Source organism: Sinocyclocheilus grahami, unplaced genomic scaffold (assembly GCF_001515645.1).
Source record: "Sinocyclocheilus grahami isolate Dianchi unplaced genomic scaffold, SAMN03320097.WGS_v1.1 scaffold387.1, whole genome shotgun sequence".
NCBI classification, from domain to species: Eukaryota; Metazoa; Chordata; class Actinopteri; order Cypriniformes; family Cyprinidae; genus Sinocyclocheilus; species Sinocyclocheilus grahami.
Window position 1 is genome coordinate 357379 of NW_015505566.1, and position 23351 is coordinate 380729.

Genomic DNA, 23351 nt, shown 5'->3' on the forward strand with positions numbered 1-23351 from the left:
ATCAGCTTGTGCCAAGTCGTTTACTCTCTGAATATCATCAGTTACTTTAACAACCGTCAGCCTGCACCATCTAGAGTTTCATAGTGAACTATATATTTACATAATCAGATTACTTTTTTCAAGTAACTTGTAAAGTAACACATTACTTTTTAATTGACAAGAAAAGTTACTTTTTCAAATAAGTAAAGCCAGTTACTTTATTTTCCCGTTTATTGACTGACAGCTCTCCTGTCCCCATGTTGAGAAAAATAGGAAGTGGAGAGGCGTTGTGTGCGCTCTGTGAACATGATGCTTACTGTAGTTCTAGACTAAATATCAACATGCATTTACTCATCTGACTTACACAAAAACACATTCAGTTTTTCTCAAAATGAATAAAAACATTGAAATGCAAACTCAGAATATGGTGCAAACCAGCAATAATTAAATATGTTAAATAACACAAATATCCTTTATGTATTTAATCCCATTTTTTAATTAATGTCTTTGCTGCTGACCTTCGATGATCCAATTCAACCACACTAATAAGCAAAAATAACTTTAGATAAACATAACATTTGTGTTTTATTTTATTATTGCTGAAAAGTAACTTTCCCCAACATTGACCTTTAAAATATACAAATTAGGTTTAGCGGGAAGTTATAGAATATTATATACAAATTAGGCTTAGTAAAAAAGTAAAAACATGTAAGCATAAGGCAATGAATTTTACAATGAGGCATGTATGCATTTAAATCAGTGATGATGAGCTACCGCAGTGAGCAGTTTTACAGATTTGTCTTTGCATCGTTGAGGCCAGAGACCTTCAAAAACTTCCATCTGTCTTAAGGACAGCACTGTTCTGCTGCTTTATCTGGTTTATGTTCCCTGAATGTCACACTGAACCTAAAGTAATTTATGTTCACTTCCACTGCGATCATATCAGATTCATATCCACACAGTGTTCAGTGTAGATCCTCCACAATCTCTCACGATTTATCTCCTGGAGACAGCCTTGTATTACAAGACTAAATTGAATCAAGAATTTTTATTTTTTATTTTTTGCTGCACTGATCAAAACAAATGGTAAAACGTTCCATCTTATATTGTTTTCCCCCATTCTTTTTTTTCTTTTCTTTTTTTTTGTAGTTATTCAGCCATTGTTAGTTGTTTCAGAGTGGGCTGTCTACCTGGCAACTGTTGCTGTGAACGAATCTCTGGTCTCATGTTACTCTATTTTGTCGTCCATCAGTTGAACGTTAATGAATCGCAATGGGAGGGAAAGCGGTGACCCCCACAGCCGGCCTTATAAGGTTCACCGCCAGAGTCCTGTTAGTTCGAGTTGCCTTATTTAGTCGTGTGAATTATCTCGTGGCTGCCCTGCAATAGCAGCCAGCTCTAGTTTCATATATGTATTTACTGAGCAGCAGGCTGGCTTGTATCCACGGGCTGCAAACAAACCATTCATTAAGTTGTGCGTTCCTGTAGATTTGAGGCTGGGTGAATTGAACGCTCCCACAAAAGGAAGTTGCCCTCCACACTTCTGTCGGGAGAAGCTGTGCAGGACAGCAGTATTTCACAGCAGTGTGTTTGTAATGACTGCTTTATGTCGAACACCCTGTTTCTCAGGCTGTTGGTGGCGTGTTCATGCCGTTGACATCTGACACATCCTCTCAGCTAGAGACGCTCAGGCAGGACTTTTGATTGCCTTCTGTTGTTCACTCTCCTACTGCCTTTGATTGCCCAAGGTCTGAGTCCTTTACAGTACACAACACATTCTTTTATTTGACTAAACTTCACTTTTTTTATTTGTTTTGTTTGTTTTGTTTTTTTTTTCATTTTGTTTGCTTTTGTTCTCTTCTGGTTTGTTTTTGTTTTGTGATTTTATTGTTTATTGTTTGTTTTGTTTTTGTGATTTTGTGTTTTTTTTTATTTAGATTTTATTGTTTTTTTTGTTTGGTTTGGTTATTTGTTTGATTTAGTTTTGTTTTGGTTTGGTCTGGTTGTTTTTTGGGTTGTGTGATTTTTGTTTTAGGTTTGGGTTGGGTTTGGAATTTTTTTTTACTGTCAAAAAGAAGTCAAAAGTCGGGCTCTGTGATATTAGGAAGATCGTGGGAATTAGGGTCTGACTGACATCTGTATAAAAAAGAATCAATAGATAGTACTTTTAACAAAAGTAAAGTAATTTTGCACCAAGATATGGTGATAATCATCACAGATGAATGAAAAATTAAATATCACTCACAAAAAGAACATTAGCAGAAGATTGAGGCCTAACAGCAAAAACATCAGTCTTACACAAACATTCATAAAATATGGGGAAATGGGTGTTTTTTTTTATTGAACTATTGCAGAATTCGGAGAGAGAGAGAGAGTTAAACTCTGCAAGACGCCGGCCCTCCAGGACCAAGTTTGGAGACCCCTGGCCTAGGACCTCAGGGCTTTGAGGCGGAGCCTCCATAACCGTAACACCTGCTATACGCAAGTCCACCAGTCAAGAGAGGCAGCAAAATACTAGCCTTATTGTTCATTGGATATAGTTGAATTGTCACTCACCTGCAATTAAACCAATTAATGTTGTCGATTCAGAGCGGGTCCCGCCTTCTGATTGTTTGCTGTAATGAAAACATCCTTCAGGTAGCATGAATAAAAAGGCTAAATAGGCATGCAAAGAATTACAGCTCCTAATGCAGGTGTGTGAGTTTGCATCATCTATTTTGGAGTGATTGCAATGTATTATAAATATAAACTTGTTCTGTCGATCAGCATAATTTCTGGACCGATCATTCACCGCTTTATTACGAGTTTAAAGGGGTCATATGGTGCGATTTCAAGTTTTCCTTTCTCTTTGGAGTGTTACAAGCTGATTGTGCATAGATAAGATCCCTGAAGTTGCAAAGACTAAAGTCTCAAAACCAAAGAGATATTCTTTATCAAAGTTAAGACTCTGCCACGCCCCCCTAAAACGGCTTGTTATAACACGCCCCCACATATCTACCTCACTATGTGGAAATATTTGCATAATGCACCCAAATGTTCACGCAAAGAAAGAAGGCATGGTTTCAGTAACCGCAGTTAGTGTTGAAGCAGCATGTCAGGGAGACGCTGTGTGTTTCTAGGCGAAAGCAAACAACAGAACAGCAATGCATTTTATGGACGACCGTTTCGTGAACCTAGGAGAGGAGGTAATTCTGACTTTGCTATGACAATCTGGCGCTTCTGAATCAGCTACTGTTTTGTTATTAGTTTAAGTATTTGCTATTGACTGTTCAAATGAGTTTTGCGCAGAGAGCGGGCGCGAGAGAGCGAGAGAGAGAGAGAGAGAGAGAGAGAGAGAGAGAGAGAGAGAGACAGACAGCCAGCGTCACATCACAGTGGAGTGAGCTCTCTTAACCGTGGCTTGTGTACTGCATCATTACTGTGTCTGTTGCCCTTTCGGGCTTGAACTGATGGTAAAACTAATGACATTATTTACTGTCTTTACATTTATTTTGAAAGCTGAAGCTGCGATTATGGTAAGGGGCGTTACATTTCCGACGAGTGCTTGTGGTGTTCGGCCAATCACAATGCACTGGGTCAGCTGGCCAATCAGAGCAGACTGCGCTTGTCGGAAGGAGGGACTTTGTAGAAAACGAAGCGTTTGAGAGAGGCGGGGCATAGAGGACCTACAATAATGTACAGTATTTGAAAAATAATGTGTTTTTTGAACATTAAAGCATGTCAACATATTCTGTTACACCAAATACACAAAATAATGATCTTTAAAAAAGCATCATATGACCCCTTTAAGAGAGCGCCGTTGACACAACGCTTTCAATTTGCAGGTACAATGAATGACATCGCGTCGGGAGCTGACTAGCAAAATAGCTACAAAAGTAAAAGCTAAAAAGTTTGTATTCAAAGTCAAAAAGCAAACACACTAAAACATTTTTTAATGTTTAAAAAAAAGGACCTCAGTGTGTGTCTTCTAAATTCTGCTGATTATTACATTACTGCTCCAACATAACCGTTCATTTCAGTTTCAACTAACTAGAACTAGCTAGAAAACTAACTAGAAATTAACATCTTTTCTGCTAAGAAGTGCCGTCTCTTTCACATCCATTTGATTTGTGTATATAGTGCATCTTTAAGGTAACAATGCAATACATAATATCATATTATTAATATTAATAATAGGACGATATCTGTAGTCAATATTGATCAAATGGGAGGGGGAAATCCTGCCCATACCGCAGCTAAAGAAATGATAAAAGCACTGATGTGCGTTTACTGAAGTGGTATTCAGGAGCTGTGAATAAATTACTGAACAAATAATAACAATAATTGGCTATAATAACATCCTCAACAAACAAAAAAGAGATTACTTTAGATAAAGTTTGGTTAATATGTACATACAGTAATTTGGACACATTACTATTTGTAATGTTTTTGCTCATCAAGCCTGCATTTATTTAATTAAAAAAAACAGTAATATTCAGCAAGGATGTGTTAAATTGATTTTAAAAAAGTGATAGTAAAGACAAAATATTTCTATTTTTTTTTATTTTTAAACACGTAATTTGGACACATTACTATTTGTAATGTTTTTGCTCATCAAGCCTGCATTTATTTAATAAAAAAAAAAACAGTAATATTCAGCAAGGATGTGTTAAATTGATTTTAAAAAATGTGATAGTAAAGACAAAATATTTCTATTTTTTTTTTATTTTTAAACACCTTTTTAATCATCAAAAAATCCTGAAAAAAGTATTACAGGTTATAAAATATTGTTAATAAATCAGCATTTCTGAAGGATCATGTAACTGGAGTAATGAATGATGAGAATTCAGCTTTGCATCACAGAAAAAGATTATATTTTAAAGTATAGTAAAATAGAAAACCATTATTTTAAATTGTAGTAATATTTCACAACTTCATTTTTTTCTGTATTTTTGATCAAATAAATGCAGGCTTGATGAGCATTAGAGACTTCTTTCAAAAACATTAAAGATAGTAATGTGTTAAAATATACAACATTTAAATTGTCTCCACATGTCTAGAACCGGCCCCGACTTTATGGCTACGTTCAGACTGTCAGTTTTCGGGATTGACAACCGCATTTACTTACAGGTGTGAGTCTCGAAATGTCCCGTTCACACAGCAGCTTACAGTAGCGTCTCGAATACTGTCTGTTTGAACATGCAACGGGAGTCTTACCAGTTACCATAGCAAGAGTACATACTGGTAAAAATGTATAGCCTGAATGCACTGTAAGTCGCTTTGTATAAAAGCGTCTGCTAAATGCATAAATTATTAATTATTATTAATTATTATTAATTATAAGAGTGACCAAAGTAAAATCAAAGTTCACAAAGACACACAGCTCATTTCTCCGTCACTGAAGTGACATAAAATAAAGAAGTTACTGAAACCGCACATGAAAACACGCAACTCGTAGGCTTTTGTGCGGCAGAGTGGCTCTCTCTCGCACTGTATAACGTGACAGACAACTATTTGTCCAGTCCGGTTCCGTTCACACCGCGCGGGTTTTCCGAGAATGCGGTTGTGAATCCTGAAAATTTACGGGTGTGAGTTCGGTTACAGAATGCGGTTGTCACGCCTGAAAATAACTGTACTGTGTGTGAACGTAACCGTATTAAGGACTCAAATACAGGGCTGACAACCGTATTCTGCTGCTGTGTGAACGTGGCCACATTCTGTTCTTTGTGTCATTCACACAAAATGCCAAACCCAGTTACACGCATTTCATTTGCTTTCTTTCCTGGAACCGAATGCATTAATCGTGAAAAATAAATACATACATAATAATAATAATAATAAAGTGATTTAAAATGTACCTTAACAACCACAAAATTGTAGTTTCTCAAAATGTGTATTTATGGTTAACAGAAATAAATAAGAAAACACCTTCTCGTCCAGTTTATAGAATATTAATAATATGTTTTTGATGTGCTAATCTGTGCTGTCTCTTGGATGTTAGTGTGGCTTTACCAGCCTCATGTTTCTCTAGGGTTAGTCGTTGTTTGTAGTGGCAACCAGCATAGTGTTGCAGTGCTGCTGCACTTACAGTATTTGTTGTGATTCTCTGGTAACTGTTGCAGGAGTCTGGCTGTTAGGCTCGAAGTCAGGATGGAAAGACGGATTTGTTTATACTGTATCATGGAAGCCATGGCAACCCTCAGCCTCCTGATTCCTGACGGTTTCCATGGCAGCTGTTAATATTGATCACTGCTCTCTTTTTTTTCTATTAACCAAAAACCTAGTTTTTGGTTAATCTGATTAATGAAGATATTTTCTTTAGTCAGAGAAACAGAGTCTTCTGTCTTCTGTTTTTGATAGTTCTAGTATCTCTTCTGAAAACACATTTTCTCTGATTTAAGGTGTAATGCCGGGCAACACAAGCATTTATTTCATGATGGTTTTATTTTACACAAATCAGCTGATTGTACATTATCACACATTGCATGGCTACTTACCAATTGATTATATAAATTGATGTAAAATGTTATTTTAGAAGAGAGAGTGTTTTGGTTTGGGTTTTTGTGTCATTTTTAGTTTTATTTTGTTTTTGTTTAGTTTCGCCTTAGTGCTTCCGATGAAATTCTGAGTATTATAGATGTTATAAGATATTTAGTTTTATGTGAAACATTAAATAATAAATATATATTAGTAAATAAATATTTCTTCTCATTTTATTCATACTCTCTGACTGTCGTGATAAAAAATTAAGTTGTCATGAGTCTTTTATCACCTTGTACACTAGCTTACACATTATTACATTATCACACTTATTACACGGCTACTTACCAAATGAATAAACATGTGGGTATGAAATATTAATTTGATTTAAAATTATTTGGGGGAAACATTTTTTTTTTTAATTATTTGCATTTTAATCATTGCAATAAAATGTTCATTTTTAACTGGCTCAAACTATTTTCTTTCAATACTTGCCATCTTTGATGGAAATGTTTATCAGAAATGGAAAAGCATATTGCAGTGCATGATGGGATTGTTTACAGTTGTCTGCCATTTGAGGCATGATTTTGGTCAGCAGGTCAGCTATGGTGCAAAACAAGCTGTCTGACATAACACCAAGTATATAATAAAGTAATTTATAACATTATTTTACCTTTTTTTGTTTTATTTTCTCGTGTTTTTTGTTTTTGTTGTGTTGTGTTTCTTTGTCTTGTTTTGTTGTGTTTTTCATTTTGTTTTGTTTTTGTTTGGTGTTTTGTTTGTCTTGGTTTTGTTTAGTTTGTTTTTGTTTTGTTTACTTTGAAAGAGGAAACTTTTTGGGAAATAGAGTAGATTCAGTGCTTCAAATGAAAATCTATATTACAGATCTGTAATACTGTAACTCAGTATTACAGTGTTTGTGTAAGCAGTTTTATGTTGTCTTCAGTTGTCTACAATATGAGGCATGCTTTGCGTCAGTAGTGCAACTATGGTGCAAAACAAGCTGTCCAGGTGTTTAGGAAATATGTTGGGAAACAATCTTTATTTTTTCCAGTGGTTTGGTGTCGCTAGGGTGGTAAACGTACATATTTCGCCTTTAATGATGTAACTGGTCATGACCCTGTGCACATCATCGCTCACACTCATTAAACTGTGCTGTTGTGTGGAGTGTCGAGTGGTTTATTACTGTATCACAGGGACGATCGCTGTGGCCCGGCGGCACTGAGAGCACTCTTTCATCTCTTTAAGCTCTTAGAGTGGCCTTTTATCAGATGCCGTGGATCAGGCTCGCTCTCAGCTCTGCTTTGAGTGTAACACAGAGCCAAACAAATAGGAGAAAACCGTGTTTACCTCGGCTCTCTGCCTGCAACCCCACCTGACTCCATTTCTTTTGGGCAAGAAAAGATTTGTTCAGTCTTTTATACTCTGTTTTCTTTTCTCCAGCTTTGTTTTGTTCTTCACACCCAGCTGTTTAATCTACTTTGAAGATACACAGTCTTTGCATTCAATTTTCAAACTTATATATTTCAGTGTGCATATATCCTATCATACAAAAGTTTAGGGGTTGGTATGATTTTTTTTTTTTTTAAAGAAGTGTCTTCTGCTCACCAAGTCAGCATTTAGATTTTGATGAAAAATTCAGTAAAATTGTGAAATATTTTTACAGTTTAAAATAACCGTTTTCTTTTTGAATGTAATTTAATTTGTATTTATTCCTTTAATGCAAAGCTGAATTTTCAGCAGCCATTACTTCAGTCTTCAGTGTCACAAAAACCTCTTTTGCAACATTATTGTTTGACCAATGTTTTTTTATTTTTTTTTGGATGGTCAATAACGATAACTTCGAGAGCAGGGTGACCAGTGGCCGATATAATGTGATATTATACCATTACATCGCTAGGGTGGTAAACGTACATATTTCGCCTTTAATGATGTAACTGGTCATGACCCTGTGCACATCATCGCTCACACTCATTAAACTGTGCTGTTGTGTGGAGTGTCGAGTGGTTTATTACTGTATCACAGGGACGATCGCTGTGGCCCGGCGGCACTGAGAGCACTCTTTCATCTCTTTAAGCTCTTAGAGTGGCCTTTTATCAGATGCCGTGGATCAGGCTCGCTCTCAGCTCTGCTTTGAGTGTAACACAGAGCCAAACAAATAGGAGAAAACCGTGTTTACCTCGGCTCTCTGCCTGCAACCCCACCTGACTCCATTTCTTTTGGGCAAGAAAAGATTTGTTCAGTCTTTTATACTCTGTTTTCTTTTCTCCAGCTTTGTTTTGTTCTTCACACCCAGCTGTTTAATCTACTTTGAAGATACACAGTCTTTGCATTCAATTTTCAAACTTATATATTTCAGTGTGCATATATCCTATCATACAAAAGTTTAGGGGTTGGTATGATTTTTTTTTTTAAAGAAGTGTCTTCTGCTCACCAAGTCAGCATTTAGATTTTGATGAAAAATTCAGTAAAATTGTGAAATATTTTTACAGTTTAAAATAACCGTTTTCTTTTTGAATGTAATTTAATTTGTATTTATTCCTTTAATGCAAAGCTGAATTTTCAGCAGCCATTACTTCAGTCTTCAGTGTCACAAAAACCTCTTTTGCAACATTATTGTTTGACCAATGTTTTTTTATTTTTTTTTGGATGGTCAATAACGATAACTTCGAGAGCAGGGTGACCAGTGGCCGATATAATGTGATATTATACCATTACATTTAAATAACATGCATAACAGTTGCTACAATGAAATGTAGATTTTTTTTTAATTAGAAATAATTGTAAAATTAGTCAATATGAAAAAAATTACTTGCACTTGGTAAACATCTGTAAAATAAACAGATGTTTGCTTTCGCAACATCTTGATTCCGTAATCCTATTAGTAATAGTGTTCTTCACAAATTAAGAAATTTAAATAAAATGTAAAAAACATGAATAAAAAGGAACAGAACAGTAAGTGTGCTCAGAAAGTGTCATATTTTCTCAAATAAAGACCAGGTAACACTAATTTTACATACATTGTTGTGCACAGTGACATATGACACAAATATAACAGCGGCTAACTGCATATAGTGCAGCATTGTTTGAAATCAAGGGTTTAAAGAGTACACTCATGTCTGCATTCAAGTGCTGGCCTTCTTAGTGCTGTCAAAATAAAACCCATCACTGTCAGAAAAAAACGGCTTACAACACTTTTTGGCTGCCAAATTGGCTGATATATCAGTCTCGGTGATATACTGATTGACCTTTATTATAAATGCCTTTACAGTCACTTTTGATCAGTTTAAAGTGTCCTTGCTGAATACAATTATTAATTTTACATATATGTATGTACACAATGTAATTACCAGGTAGGGCGACTTCCTGCATCAGTATCTGTTGTTGACTGGAGAATAACAAATCTAGTCCTAACCTCTATCCCTAAACTCAACACCATCCCAAATCCTGTCTCTAATCCTGACTTCCAGCTTTCCCTGAACTCCGTTCAGAAAGCTACCATCTGATTAACAGGTTAACAGGGATATTGTTACAGTAACAAATACTACTTGGTCAAATTGTATTTACTCATGTTAATGTCAACACACACCATCATACATTCAGGCTGTTTATTGACATTTAATTCACAGTAAAATGTCCTGTATTATGCCAAAAAAAGGAAAGAAAGAAAGAAAAAAAAGCCAAATCTGAAATGAATAATTGGTGTGGTGTGGAACACTGTATTCTGGGAAATCTAAAAGTAAGATGCACAGCTTGAATAATTTATTTGTTTATTACGAAACAGCAATGGTGGAACAGCTTTATGCAGGTGGAATTAGTTTTACCCCAGTCAAATAGTGTGTGTGTGTGTGTGTGTGTGTGTCCATGTGTGTGTGTGTGGTACACACACTGAAATCCCTCTTTCAGTCTGCGGCTGGAAATGAAAAACTGCTGTGCAGTTCTGCGTGAAGTTGCTGATGCACCAAATATGGCCAAACAAAGGAAGTTTGTTTATTCTCCTTCCTAAAATGTAAGCCATTCTCAATGTTTGAATAGGTTTACACAAAGGTTTCTGCACTTGAGGAGAGATCTTAAAGCTATCATTCACCCAGTACTGAAACTTATTTACTCGCCCTCATGTAATTCCAAACCTTTCTTTCTCCAGTGGAACACAAAAAGTGAAGTTTTGAAGAATATCCTGGTCACTCTTTTTTTGCTTTGATTAAAGTGAGTGGGACTGTCAAGCTCCAAAATGATATTGCACCATAAAAATATGCATGAGAAATACCAAGTCTTCTTATGCCATATCATACACTCTAAAAAATGCTGGGTTAAATATAACCCAGCGCTGGGTTAAAAATGGACAAACCCAGCTATTGGGTTGTTTTGACCCAGCGGTTGGGTTGTTTTGAACCAGCTCTTGGGTTGTTTTGACCCAGCGGTTGGGTTGTTTTGAACCCGCTATTGGGTTGTCTTGACCCAGCTATTGGGTTGTTTTGACCCAGCTATTGGGTTGTTTTGAACCAGCTATTGGGTTGTTTTGACCCAGCTCTTGGGTTGTTTTGACCCAGCGGTTGGGTTGTTTTGAACCCGCTATTGGGTTGTCTTGACCCAGCTATTGGGTTGTTTTGACCCAGCTATTGGGTTGTTTTGAACCAGCTATTGGGTTGTTTTGACCCAGCTCTTGGGTTGTTTTGACCCAGCGGTTGGGTTGTTTTGAACCCGCTATTGGGTTGTCTTGACCCAGCTATTGGGTTGTTTTGACCCAGCTATTGGGTTGTTTTGAACCAGCTATTGGGTTGTTTTGACCCAGCTCTTGGGTTGTTTTGACCCAGCGGTTGGGTTGTTTTGAACCCGCTATTGGGTTGTCTTGACCCAGCTATTGGGTTGTTTTGACCCAGCTATTGGGTTGTTTTGAACCAGCTATTGGGTTGTTTTGACCCAGCTCTTGGGTTGTTTTGACCCAGCGGTTGGGTTGTTTTGAACCCGCTATTGGGTTGTCTTGACCCAGCTATTGGGTTGTTTTGACCCAGCTATTGGGTTGTTTTGACCCAACGGTTTGGTTGTTTTGACCCAACGGTTTGGTTGTTTTGAACCCAACCGCTGGGTCAGAACAACCCAATAGCTGGGTTTGTCCCTTTTTAACCCAGCGCTGTCCCTTTTTAACCCATTTTTTAGAGTGTAGATTTGGTTGAGGAAATGTAATTAGTTTTGCATTCATGTGAAAAGTAGTGATGTTCCAGTTGATGAACAGACCAGGCTTTCAAATTGGATCTTTTTAGTGATTCGCTATTTTAATGATTCTTGTCACAAAACTGAATCAGACTGATCTGGATCTCAACCCACAAACTCAGTGATCTGGTTTTGGAGGTTAACAGCTCATTTGAGGGGAATATTCCCTTGTGAAATAATACACTTTAGCTTACTTTTAAAGGCTAATTATTACAGAAAAAATATGCTTAAAAAATGAACTTTTGCTTTTGGACACTTCTTTGAATGTTAATTGCAATTAAATGCAAACGTTTTATAGTTTAAATGCAATTAGTTGAACTTTAGATCCACATCTTTATATGTAATTTCATAATTACTTCTATCGTCTTTGAAATATGGTTGAAGAGTACTGGCATGCATTTATGATAAACTAAAATATAATTTAATGTCATTACTATTGAAACTTAGTACATTTAAAATATATTATAACTTCATAAGTAATTGTATTGAATAACACTCTAGTTAAAATTTATAATCAATTACTATATAAATTTGACATTTTTACAAATTGCATTTTTAAAAAGTCAACTTAAGTGTGTTAAGAAACAGTCATGAAAGTGTCTCTCTTTAAATATATTTAAGTGGCCTTTTATTTAATTAATATTATCTCTTTTTTAAATACTCGTTTAAAATTTGAAGTACACTACAAGTACATGTTCAATACAATTAGGGTTATCAGTTAATATTGACCTAAGTTTCTGTCTGTTTTTTGTTGTTGTTTTTTTTACACAAAGCTATCAGAAGAGTTGGAATATACTGTATGAGTTGCATGGACTAGCTTTATGAAACTTTTTATTTTTTATTTTTTGCATTTTGCCTTTATTTTAGATAGGACAGTGTAGTGGCAGGAAGAAATAGGGGAAAGAGAGAGAGGTGGTGGGATCAGTAAAGGTTCACGAGCCGGGATTCGAACTCGGGACACCTGTAGCGCAGCGGCATTGTATGTCAAGTGCTGCCCACAAGGCTATCAGCGCCGACATGATACTTTTTTTTAAGCTTGAAAGCTTCAGTCTCCATTCATGGTAATTGAATGGAAAAGAGTGACCAGCACATTCTTCAAAATTTCTCCTTTTGTGCTCAATGGAAGGAATACTGTGAGTAAATGATGACGGTATAATCCTTTACAGTAGGATGTGTGATCTTGTACTTTTTTTCAAGTGTGAGAAACAAAGCGTTGAGAAGAGCATGAGACCCACAGGCGGAGCAGATGGAGCCGGCCTGTGGGAACACTGTAACTGTCAGGCCTCAATGTTACGCCTGTCCTTTCCCAACTAATGACAGATATTATGAAAAGCCTCATCCTCTTTTTATAGAGGTGGTGGTTATAAAGACCAAACCCATATCACTCCAGCCACCCTCATGTCCTCTCACTATTGTGAGAAATTTTGTAGAAATTAGACATAGAAAGTGTAATTTTTAGGCAACTGAAGCAAAAAAAAAGTATTGAAACTTAAAGGGTTAGTTCACCGAAAAATGAAAATTAGCTCATGAATTACTCACTCTCAAGGCATCCTAGATGTATATGACTTTCTTCTTTCAGACAAATCCAGTCAGAGTTATATTAAAAATTATCTTTGATCTTCCAAGCTGTTTAATGGCAGTCAGCGGGTGTTGCAGTGTATCAGTCCAAAAGAAGTGAAATAAAGCGCATCCATCCATAATAAAAAGTGCCTCACACGGCTTCGGGGGATGAAAAAAGGCCTCCTGTAGCGAATCAATGCGTTTTTGTAAGAAAAATAACACATTTTAAAATGTAATAATCACTTTAATGTGGCTTGCGCTCTCTGTTGTACACGGAAGCAGCTCTGGGTGAATGACGTATGAGGTCGGCTTTGTGCATGCACCGCTCAGAAGTGACGAACGCGGAAGCGTAGCAGAGAGATCAAAACAAAACAATGGTCACTAATTAGAAGTACAAATCGAGGATTTGTAAAGAAGAATGTCGGGGGATTTCGATATAAGCCAAGAGGAGACTGGTTTTGCTTTGCTAAAGTAAGGAAACTTTGCTTCCTTTGCTCCTGTAAACAAACGTTGGTTTTCACAAGACTCACCGGCGCATGCGCAACGCTGACCTTCTACGTCATGCTCCCGGAGCTGCTTCCGTGTACAACTGCTGGCGCAAGCTACATTAAAGTGATTATTACGTTTTGAATATAGATATTTTCTTACAAATATGCATGGATTCACTAAAGGAGGCCTTTGTTCACCCCCCGGAGCCGTGTGAGCCACTTTTTATTATGGATGGATGCGCTTTATTTCACTTCTTTTGGACTGATGCACTGCAACACCTGCTGACTGCCATTAAACAGCTTGAAAGATCAAAGTAAATTTTTTATATAACTCCGACTGGATTTTTCTGAAAGAAGAAAGTCATATACACCTAGGATGCTTTGAGGGTGAGTAAATAATGGGCTAATTTTCATTTTTGGGTGAACTCTCCTTTTAAATGTAACTTATCCTGCACGTTTGCCTGTTCTCTCAATTTTTCAAGTTTTTGCTCAAAACGCCTCTCTCTTTCTCAGCCCAGAGTATGACTATATAATACCAAAAAAAAAAAACTAACTTAAATTGTGTTTTTGTGATTTGTTTTTTCAGTAGAAAAAAATAGGACACATTTACATTAGACTTTTTCTTTATATGTCATTAGACATATATCTTAAATTTGTATCAGTTTGCTTAAAGATTTCTGCTAAAAAAAAAAAAATTATATATACAGTCATGTGAAAAAGAAAGGACACCCTATTGAATTCCATGGTTTGATCTGCCTCTCTCTTTCTCACGTCTCCAGACTTTAATAACACTCTCTCTCGCACTTCCTGTCCCTCCAGTATTAAGATGGTGTTGATGTGGACCAGTGGAGACACTTTCAAGACAGGCTACTTCCTGTTGACTCAGGCTCCCATGCAGTTCTGGATCTGCGGCCTCCTTCAGGTGTGTGTGGACTTCGCCATTCTCTTCCAAGTGTACTACTACAGCCGCTACCCACAGAAACCCATCTCACACACCACACACACCACCAGCGCCAAGGCCCTATGAAACACCCTCGCTTCACACAATGTGCTCAAATCTATATTACGATGCATACATCTGCATACATACAGGATCTTTATACAGTGTCCCCAAAACGTATTTGGGTTCTTAGGTCACAATAAATATGTCTGAATGTCATTGTAATAGACACACAACATCAAACTATGATGCTAGATCTTTTCTCACAATTTACTTTTTTGTGCTTCTTTAATCTTGTTTTTTTTTTTTTTTTAATGAATGCCACATTTTTTATGTTTTATGTAACCCTCAGGCCATCCAAGATGTAGATGAGTTTGTTTCTTCATGGGAACAGATTTGTAGAAATGTAGCGTTTCATCACTTGCTCAGCAATGAATCCTCTGCCAATTTACTTTTTTGTGCTTCTTTAATCTTGTTTTTTTTTTTTTAAATGAATGCCACATTTTTTATGTTTTATGTAACCCTCAGGCCATCCAAGATGTAGATGAGTTTGTTTCTTCATGGGAACAGATTTGTAGAAATGTAGCGTTACATCACTTGCTCAGCAATGAATCCTCTGCATGGGTGCCGTCAGAATGAGAGTCCAAACAGCTGATAAAAACATCACAATAATCCACACCACTCCAGTCCATCAGTTACTGTCTTGTGCAGTGAAAAGCTGCGTGTTTGTAAGAAACAAATCCATCATTAAAACTTTCTAACTTTAAACCATTGCTTCCAGTTGAAATATGAGTGCATAATCCATATTATTGTCCTCTCACATCAAAATCCACGCACATATTTGTTTTGAACTGTTTTTGCTTGTAAACACTGTTTGATCTGTGCATATTTCTCTTCTGATTCAGACGAGACGACTTTTTCACTGAAATGCAATATAATGGATAGATGATTTGTATTTTATTTGGTTTGATGTTAAATATAACTGGTGGACTGGAGTGGTGTGGATTATTGTGATATTTTTATCAGCTGTTTGGACTCTCATTCTGACGGCACCCATTCACTGCAGAGCATCCACTGGTGAGCAAGTGATGCAATGCTACATTTCTCCAAATCTGTTCCCATGAAGAAACTCATCTACATCTTAAGTGGCCTGAGGGTGAGTACATTTTCAGAACATTTTCATTTTTGGTTGAACTATTCCTTGACGTGTTCTGATTTTTTTGGTGCCACTGTATAAATATACATTGAACCAACCTTTACATGCAATATCATAAAGATATGCAGTTATATTTACACATGTGCAATGTGCATACATTACATGCTAGCCCACGATAATCATTATGCTTATGAAAGCATTTGCCTTACAGACTCTCAGAATGACCTGAAATGTATCTGACATCAGATGGATGAATGTAAAAGCTTTTGTTATAAGAGATTAATACAGTTTTATTTGGAGAAGTCTGGTTTTACCTCAGTAGCCTGCTGTAGTGAAGAGCACAGGAACAGCCCTGAGTCTTTATGAACCAAGAAAAAAAAACACCGCCTCTCCTTTTGGTATTTAGGAGACAATCCTCATACAGTTCACACATGACTTGATGGAAGTGTCTTCCCCAAATGTTATTTTTGGAGATATGTATAGCAATCCAAGTTCATTTACATGCAATCATTTCAGTTAGTATGACAAAATACTAAATCACTGGATTCATATACTGACTTTGATCTCTTAAAGAAAGTTTGACTTAAAATACAGTATTTGCATCATATTTGGCATTAATTAAAAGATTTATGACTTGAAGGCATCCAGTTAACCATCAGTACTGAATATGACAATACACTGCAAATAAATCACTTTCTTCAACAGTATTTGTCATTTTCCAGTAAAAAAGTTTTATGTATCTCATAAAAGTTTATATATCTTTATTATTATTATTATTATTATTATTTTTAACACATTATCATGTTTTAGCTTATGCTTAAAGATTGATGTATGGTTTACTTTTTTATTTTATTTGACAAGACAATTACTTTTGTAAGAAAACAATTTTTACTTAAAAATCCTTAAAACAGGATACGTTTACATACAGCAAAGACTTTTTTTTTTTTCAGAAAATATTTATCATTTATATTTTAAATGATACATGTTATCACGTTTTGGCTTATGCTTAAAGATTTATGCTGTTTTAAATCTTTTTTCCCCCCCAAATGTTGGAGAATATATTTTTTCACATATATATTTTTAAATTTACTTTTTACATTTAATTATCTTTATTACACTGTTTAACCTTTTGTTTTCTGGAAAATATGACAAATACTTTTTTTTAGAAAATGATTATTTGCTGATTAATACTGGTCCAGTACATATAGTCTGGGATGTCACATGCCAGTGAATGTTATGAGTGAGGTGCTGCTTATCAATATGTTAGATATTGAATTGTGCTGGGATTGTTTAACGAGGAACAGTTTATCTAGATCATACTTTTGTTATAAGAGATTAATACAGTTTTATTTGGAGAAGTCTGGTTTTACCTCAGTAGCCTGCTGTAGTGAAGAGCACAGGAACAGCCCTGAGTCTTTATGAACCAAGAAAAAAAAACACCGCCTCTCCTTTTGGTATTTAGGAGACAATCCTCATACAGTTCACACATGACTTGATGGAAGTGTCTTCCCCAAATGTTATTTTTGGAGATATGTATAGCAATCCAAGTTCATTTACATGCAATCATTTCAGTTAGTATGACAAAATACTAAATCACTGGATTCATATACTGACTTTGATCTCTTAAAGAAAGTTTGACTTAAAATACAGTATTTGCATCATATTTGGCATTAATTAAAAGATTTATGACTTGAAGGCATCCAGTTAACCATCAGTACTGAATATGACAATACACTGCAAATAAATCACTTTCTTCAACAGTATTTGTCATTTTCCAGTAAAAAAGTTTTATGTATCTCATAAAAGTTTATATATCTTTATTATTATTATTATTATTATTATTTTTAACACATTATCATGTTTTAGCTTATGCTTAAAGATTGATGTATGGTTTACTTTTTTATTTTATTTGACAAGACAATTACTTTTGTAAGAAAACAATTTTTACTTAAAAATCCTTAAAACAGGATACGTTTACATACAGCAAAGACTTTTTTTTTTTTCAGAAAATATTTATCATTTATATTTTAAATGATACATGTTATCACGTTTTGGCTTATGCTTAAAGATTTATGCTGTTTTAAATCTTTTTCCCCCCCCAAATGTTGGAGAATATATTTTTTCACATATATATTTTTAAATTTACTTTTTACATTTAATTATCTTTATTACACTGTTTAACCTTTTGTTTTCTGGAAAATATGACAAATACTTTTTTTAGAAAATGATTATTTGCTGATTAATACTGGTCCAGTACATATAGTCTGGGATGTCACATGCCAGTGAATGTTATGAGTGAGGTGCTGCTTATCAATATGTTAGATATTGAATTGTGCTGGGATTGTTTAACGAGGAACAGTTTGACACAATTGATGGCATTTGATGATAGATTTGATATGACAAGATATGACTTTCTTTTTATCTAGATCATATAAAAGGCTGATAAAAGGACTGATCCTATAAAACCTCAGATAAAACTCTCCCCTTTTAGATTAGAAAGACAAGAGGGTAATCTTTTAAAGGACAACCATTTTTTATTACTAACTCTGTTATTTATTTCTGTTTTCTTATTCAATCTTTTTTTTTACCTTCTATTCTGAGTTATGTATTTGACTTCATTTAAATATTGCTTCTCTTTGTGCTGTATTTTGATAAAATAACTGCTTTATATGATTTTTGTTTTTATCTATATTGCCATTATTTTAAACTGTCTTCGGTTGAATATTTTTGCCGTTGAATGCACCTGATGTACACTCTGGTTCCCATGACGATATATAGGTTTACTCTATCCCTGCACTCCATACAGTATTGATACTCGCAGTTATTGAGTGCTATTTTTGTTTACTGTCTGTCTAGCCAAATGTTCTGTTCATGTTAAGTTGGATACTTTTGGTTACATATTGTCAATGCTACTTTTTATAGCAAGTTTTGTTAATAAACATTTTTTTAAAATATGTATGGCTATTGCTGTCATATATATATAAATTTAATAGATGGTTAGAATTTTTCAGTGATTTATTTAAAAGTCTTTTAGAATGTTTTACAGTCAGGTTCCTCCAGAGATGCTTATCAAATAAATGTAGAGTCAGATATTTAAATTCATAGAATTTATGAATAATATTCACATTTACCAAACAACATCATCTACTGTTTTTTGTTATCCCCAATAAGGCGAATACCAAAGATAAAATGGGGTTGACATTTGACCATTATTGCTCTGTAGTCTTTCTTGAAGTCTCAGGCTGTGGACATGGTATAATATACAGGCATTGAATCAATTTGATTAAAATAGAAACCTGAGAGTGCATTCATTACAGCTGTGGTCATAATAGCAGTGTTTGTACTGGCAGCACACATGGTCTCTCAATGCCTTCATGAGCAAAGGGCTCTCAGTGGAATCAATAAGAATTTATCTACCACAACAATGCTTAAAGATTGATGTATGGTTTACTTTTTTATTTTATTTGACAAGACAATTACTTTTGTAAGAAAACAATTTTTACTTAAAAATCCTTAAAACAGGATACGTTTACATACAGCAAAGACTTTTTTTTTTTTTCAGAAAATATTTATCATTTATATTTTAAATGATACATGTTATCACGTTTTGGCTTATGCTTAAAGATTTATGCTGTTTTAAATCTTTTTCCCCCCCCAAATGTTGGAGAATATATTTTTTCACATATATATTTTTAAATTTACTTTTTACATTTAATTATCTTTATTACACTGTTTAACCTTTTGTTTTCTGGAAAATATGACAAATACTTTTTTTAGAAAATGATTATTTGCTGATTAATACTGGTCCAGTACATATAGTCTGGGATGTCACATGCCAGTGAATGTTATGAGTGAGGTGCTGCTTATCAATATGTTAGATATTGAATTGTGCTGGGATTGTTTAACGAGGAACAGTTTGACACAATTGATGGCATTTGATGATAGATTTGATATGACAAGATATGACTTTCTTTTTATCTAGATCATATAAAAGGCTGATAAAAGGACTGATCCTATAAAACCTCAGATAAAACTCTCCCCTTTTAGATTAGAAAGACAAGAGGGTAATCTTTTAAAGGACAACCATTTTTTATTACTAACTCTGTTATTTATTTCTGTTTTCTTATTCAATCTTTTTTTTTACCTTCTATTCTGAGTTATGTATTTGACTTCATTTAAATATTGCTTCTCTTTGTGCTGTATTTTGATAAAATAACTGCTTTATATGATTTTTGTTTTTATCTATATTGCCATTATTTTAAACTGTCTTCGGTTGAATATTTTTGCCGTTGAATGCACCTGATGTACACTCTGGTTCCCATGACGATATATAGGTTTACTCTATCCCTGCACTCCATACAGTATTGATACTCGCAGTTATTGAGTGCTATTTTTGTTTACTGTCTGTCTAGCCAAATGTTCTGTTCATGTTAAGTTGGATACTTTTGGTTACATATTGTCAATGCTACTTTTTATAGCAAGTTTTGTTAATAAACATTTTTTTAAAATATGTATGGCTATTGCTGTCATATATATATATATATATAAATTTAATAGATGGTTAGAATTTTTCAGTGATTTATTTAAAAGTCTTTTAGAATGTTTTACAGTCAGGTTCCTCCAGAGATGCTTATCAAATAAATATAGAGTCAGATATTTAAATTCATAGAATTTATGAATAATATTCACATTTACCAAACAACATCATCTACTGTTTTTTGTTATCCCCAATAAGGCGAATACCAAAGATAAAATGGGGTTGACATTTGACCATTATTGCTCTGTAGTCTTTCTTGAAGTCTCAGGCTGTGGACATGGTATAATATACAGGCATTGAATCAATTTGATTAAAATAGAAACCTGAGAGTGCATTCATTACAGCTGTGGTCATAATAGCAGTGTTTGTACTGGCAGCACACATGGTCTCTCAATGCCTTCATGAGCAAAGGGCTCTCAGTGGAATCAATAAGAATTTATCTACCACAACAATCTGACCCTCTGTCACACATATTTAATCACTTCTAGGAATAGATGTTCCGGACACAATACTGGACTCAGTATATTCAACCTACTGCAGGTTGTTAGATAGTAATACCATGCTATTGAATGATTACTATATTGGTATACCATGGTAATTACATGGTAGTCAAGAATACCCTTGTACAATGTCTAAAGACATACAGTATGGTAATACCAAGGTACTTTTAATACTGTTTTTAGTAGTGAAATTATTTTTGACTTTATGGGTTGAGTAATTCCATCTGTTCTAATATGAAAACAGAAAAATTAAAGACTGTTGAGGACCACTTTCCTTTCTTATGAATGTCTTTTCTTTGAATCCTCATATATATTTAGCTTACAAATCAGCACTCAAGATTTGAAAATAAGGAACTTTTATTATTTTAAAGGGTATTTTACTGTTTACTACAACCGGCAGATCCTGAGACCATGGCATCTAAAAGCAGAGCTATACAGAAACGTGTGTAAATGTGTTTTCATAAACATAGTTATTGCAAATCAGCTATATAGGAGCATAAATTAAAGTTTAATAGCCTGTTTTGAACAGTGTAACACTATATTCTCTGACACCAGAGAAAGGCTCATTTTACCTTAAAGGTGAATACAAAATAAAATGGCAATCTTCACAGTCATACAGCTTTCACAGGTAGGAGCATCCATCGACCAGGAACTCCAGCTTAATGAAAATTCAGTCATCAGTCACCCTCATACCACTCCAAACCCATATGATTGCCTTTCTTCAGTGGAACACAAAAGGAAATATTTAACCGAATGTCCATGCTGCTCATTTCCATACAATGGAAGTGAATGGGGACAGAGACAGCTGAGCTCTCAAATCTCTTTAGAACTGCTGCACATGTAAAATAGGCCAGCTAGTAAGAGCTATGCAGGTAAACCTCACTTCCCTGGCTTCAAGAGGCTTGGTAGTTTTTAGTGTCCTTGTTAGTGCACCTGTCACCCATGCCAGTTGATAGACCAGTTTTATTGGTGCCGTTACCCGGATGGGATTAAATGTGCAACATAGGCCAGCAAGTAAGAGCTGTGTAGGTAAACCTCACTCCCAAGAGGTGCATCAATGGCTGCAGGTTTTAAAGTCCCTGTTAGCTTGCCCTCCTCCAGTGCCAGTTGATGCTTGTTTGAATCCCTCTCATGCATGATGTGAGTAGGACCAGTTATATTGGTGCCGTGACCCAGATGGGGGTGAAATTCAGGGGAGTGAGTATAACAGAGGCAAGCTGGTAAGAGCTGCACAAGTAAACCTCACACCCCTGGAGCGACTCTATTTTTGTCTTTTTAAATTGACACAACCCATATATATATATATATATATATATAGGTCGCGTCAATTTAAAAAGACCAGACCAGACCACAGACCAGTCTGTGGCGCATCTATCTATCTCTTTATATAGCATATATATATATATAGGCTATATAAAGAGATAGATAGATGTGCCACAGACTGGTCTTGAGTCCCACGGAGGAGCTCCGGAAGGATCAGGCACTATTCAAGAACCAAATCACTATCAGTGCTTCTGAAATTAGTGAGGGTTTTAGCCTATGTGCACATCTATTTTGACATATCATATTTTGTCCAGTCCATTAATATGATTATCACTATGTCAGACAGTGCACCTCCGAAACTTTGCAGCATTTACTCCACATTGGTCCTCTTAGCAGCATGAAAAACAAAACTTTTATTCAAATTCTGAATGGACTATATATAGCCAAGAAAGCATGCAAAGAGCGCTCCCTTAATCACTAAAAAGCTGTCACTCATTTAAGTTTATCGCAATGTAAGAAAATTCCGCTATAATCAATGAATCTCTCTACATAGCACAATTAGCCTAATTTCTTATTTACATTGTGTCTACACTTTGTTCATTATAATGAGAGGAATTGCGAGTTTGCAGAACTCAGGACTGAACAAAAACTGGCGTTTTGAGCGGTGAGTGGACTCTGACTAACTGAAACGCATCTGATTGGCCATTTCGCCCCAGAAATCAACATGTCTGTAATATGCAGTGGTGGACGAAGTACACAAATCAAGCACTTGAGTAAAACTACAGATACGTATTATAAAATATTACTCCAGTAAGAGTAAAAGTACTCCTTTTTCAATTTTACTCGAGTGAAAGTACAAAAGTACTTGATTCTTTATGTACTTAAGTAAAAAAGTACTGATAGATAGATTTATTTTGCAATTTTATAGTCTTAATTACTTAATTAAATTTTATATTAGCACATATTTTTTATAATCCTACTGCTCAAAATACCTGGGATTTTCCCAAAATAACCACTATATGGGGTCAATATATATTTGTGTTGTTGATATTATGGACTACGTTGAGGAGAGTGCTGTAGTAATGTTCACTGTGAAGCTAACACTGCGATGTACCTGAGAGAAAACAGATCTGACCATCTGATTTTCACCAGTAAGAAAAAAGTGTTTTAAAGCTTGTTGTTTTGCAGAACATCACAGTTATATAGAATAAAGCAATAAAGCCTGAAGTTAGGAAGAACATTTTAAGGAAAATATAAT

General features: G+C 35.2%; 1 protein-coding gene across 2 annotated transcripts in view; it reads left to right on the forward strand.

Annotated features, from left to right (window-relative positions):
- slc66a2 (solute carrier family 66 member 2) overlaps positions 1–14891 on the forward strand; it is a 53053-nt gene extending 38162 nt beyond the window's left edge. For both annotated transcript variants that reach the window (XM_016231303.1, XM_016231304.1), the window contains one exon: positions 14517–14891. In XM_016231303.1, coding sequence (XP_016086789.1) covers positions 14517–14724 — 208 coding nt within the window. In that variant the 3' untranslated portion in view covers positions 14725–14891. The remainder of the gene's footprint in view (positions 1–14516) is intronic.
- The last annotated feature ends 8460 nt before the right edge of the window (positions 14892–23351 follow it).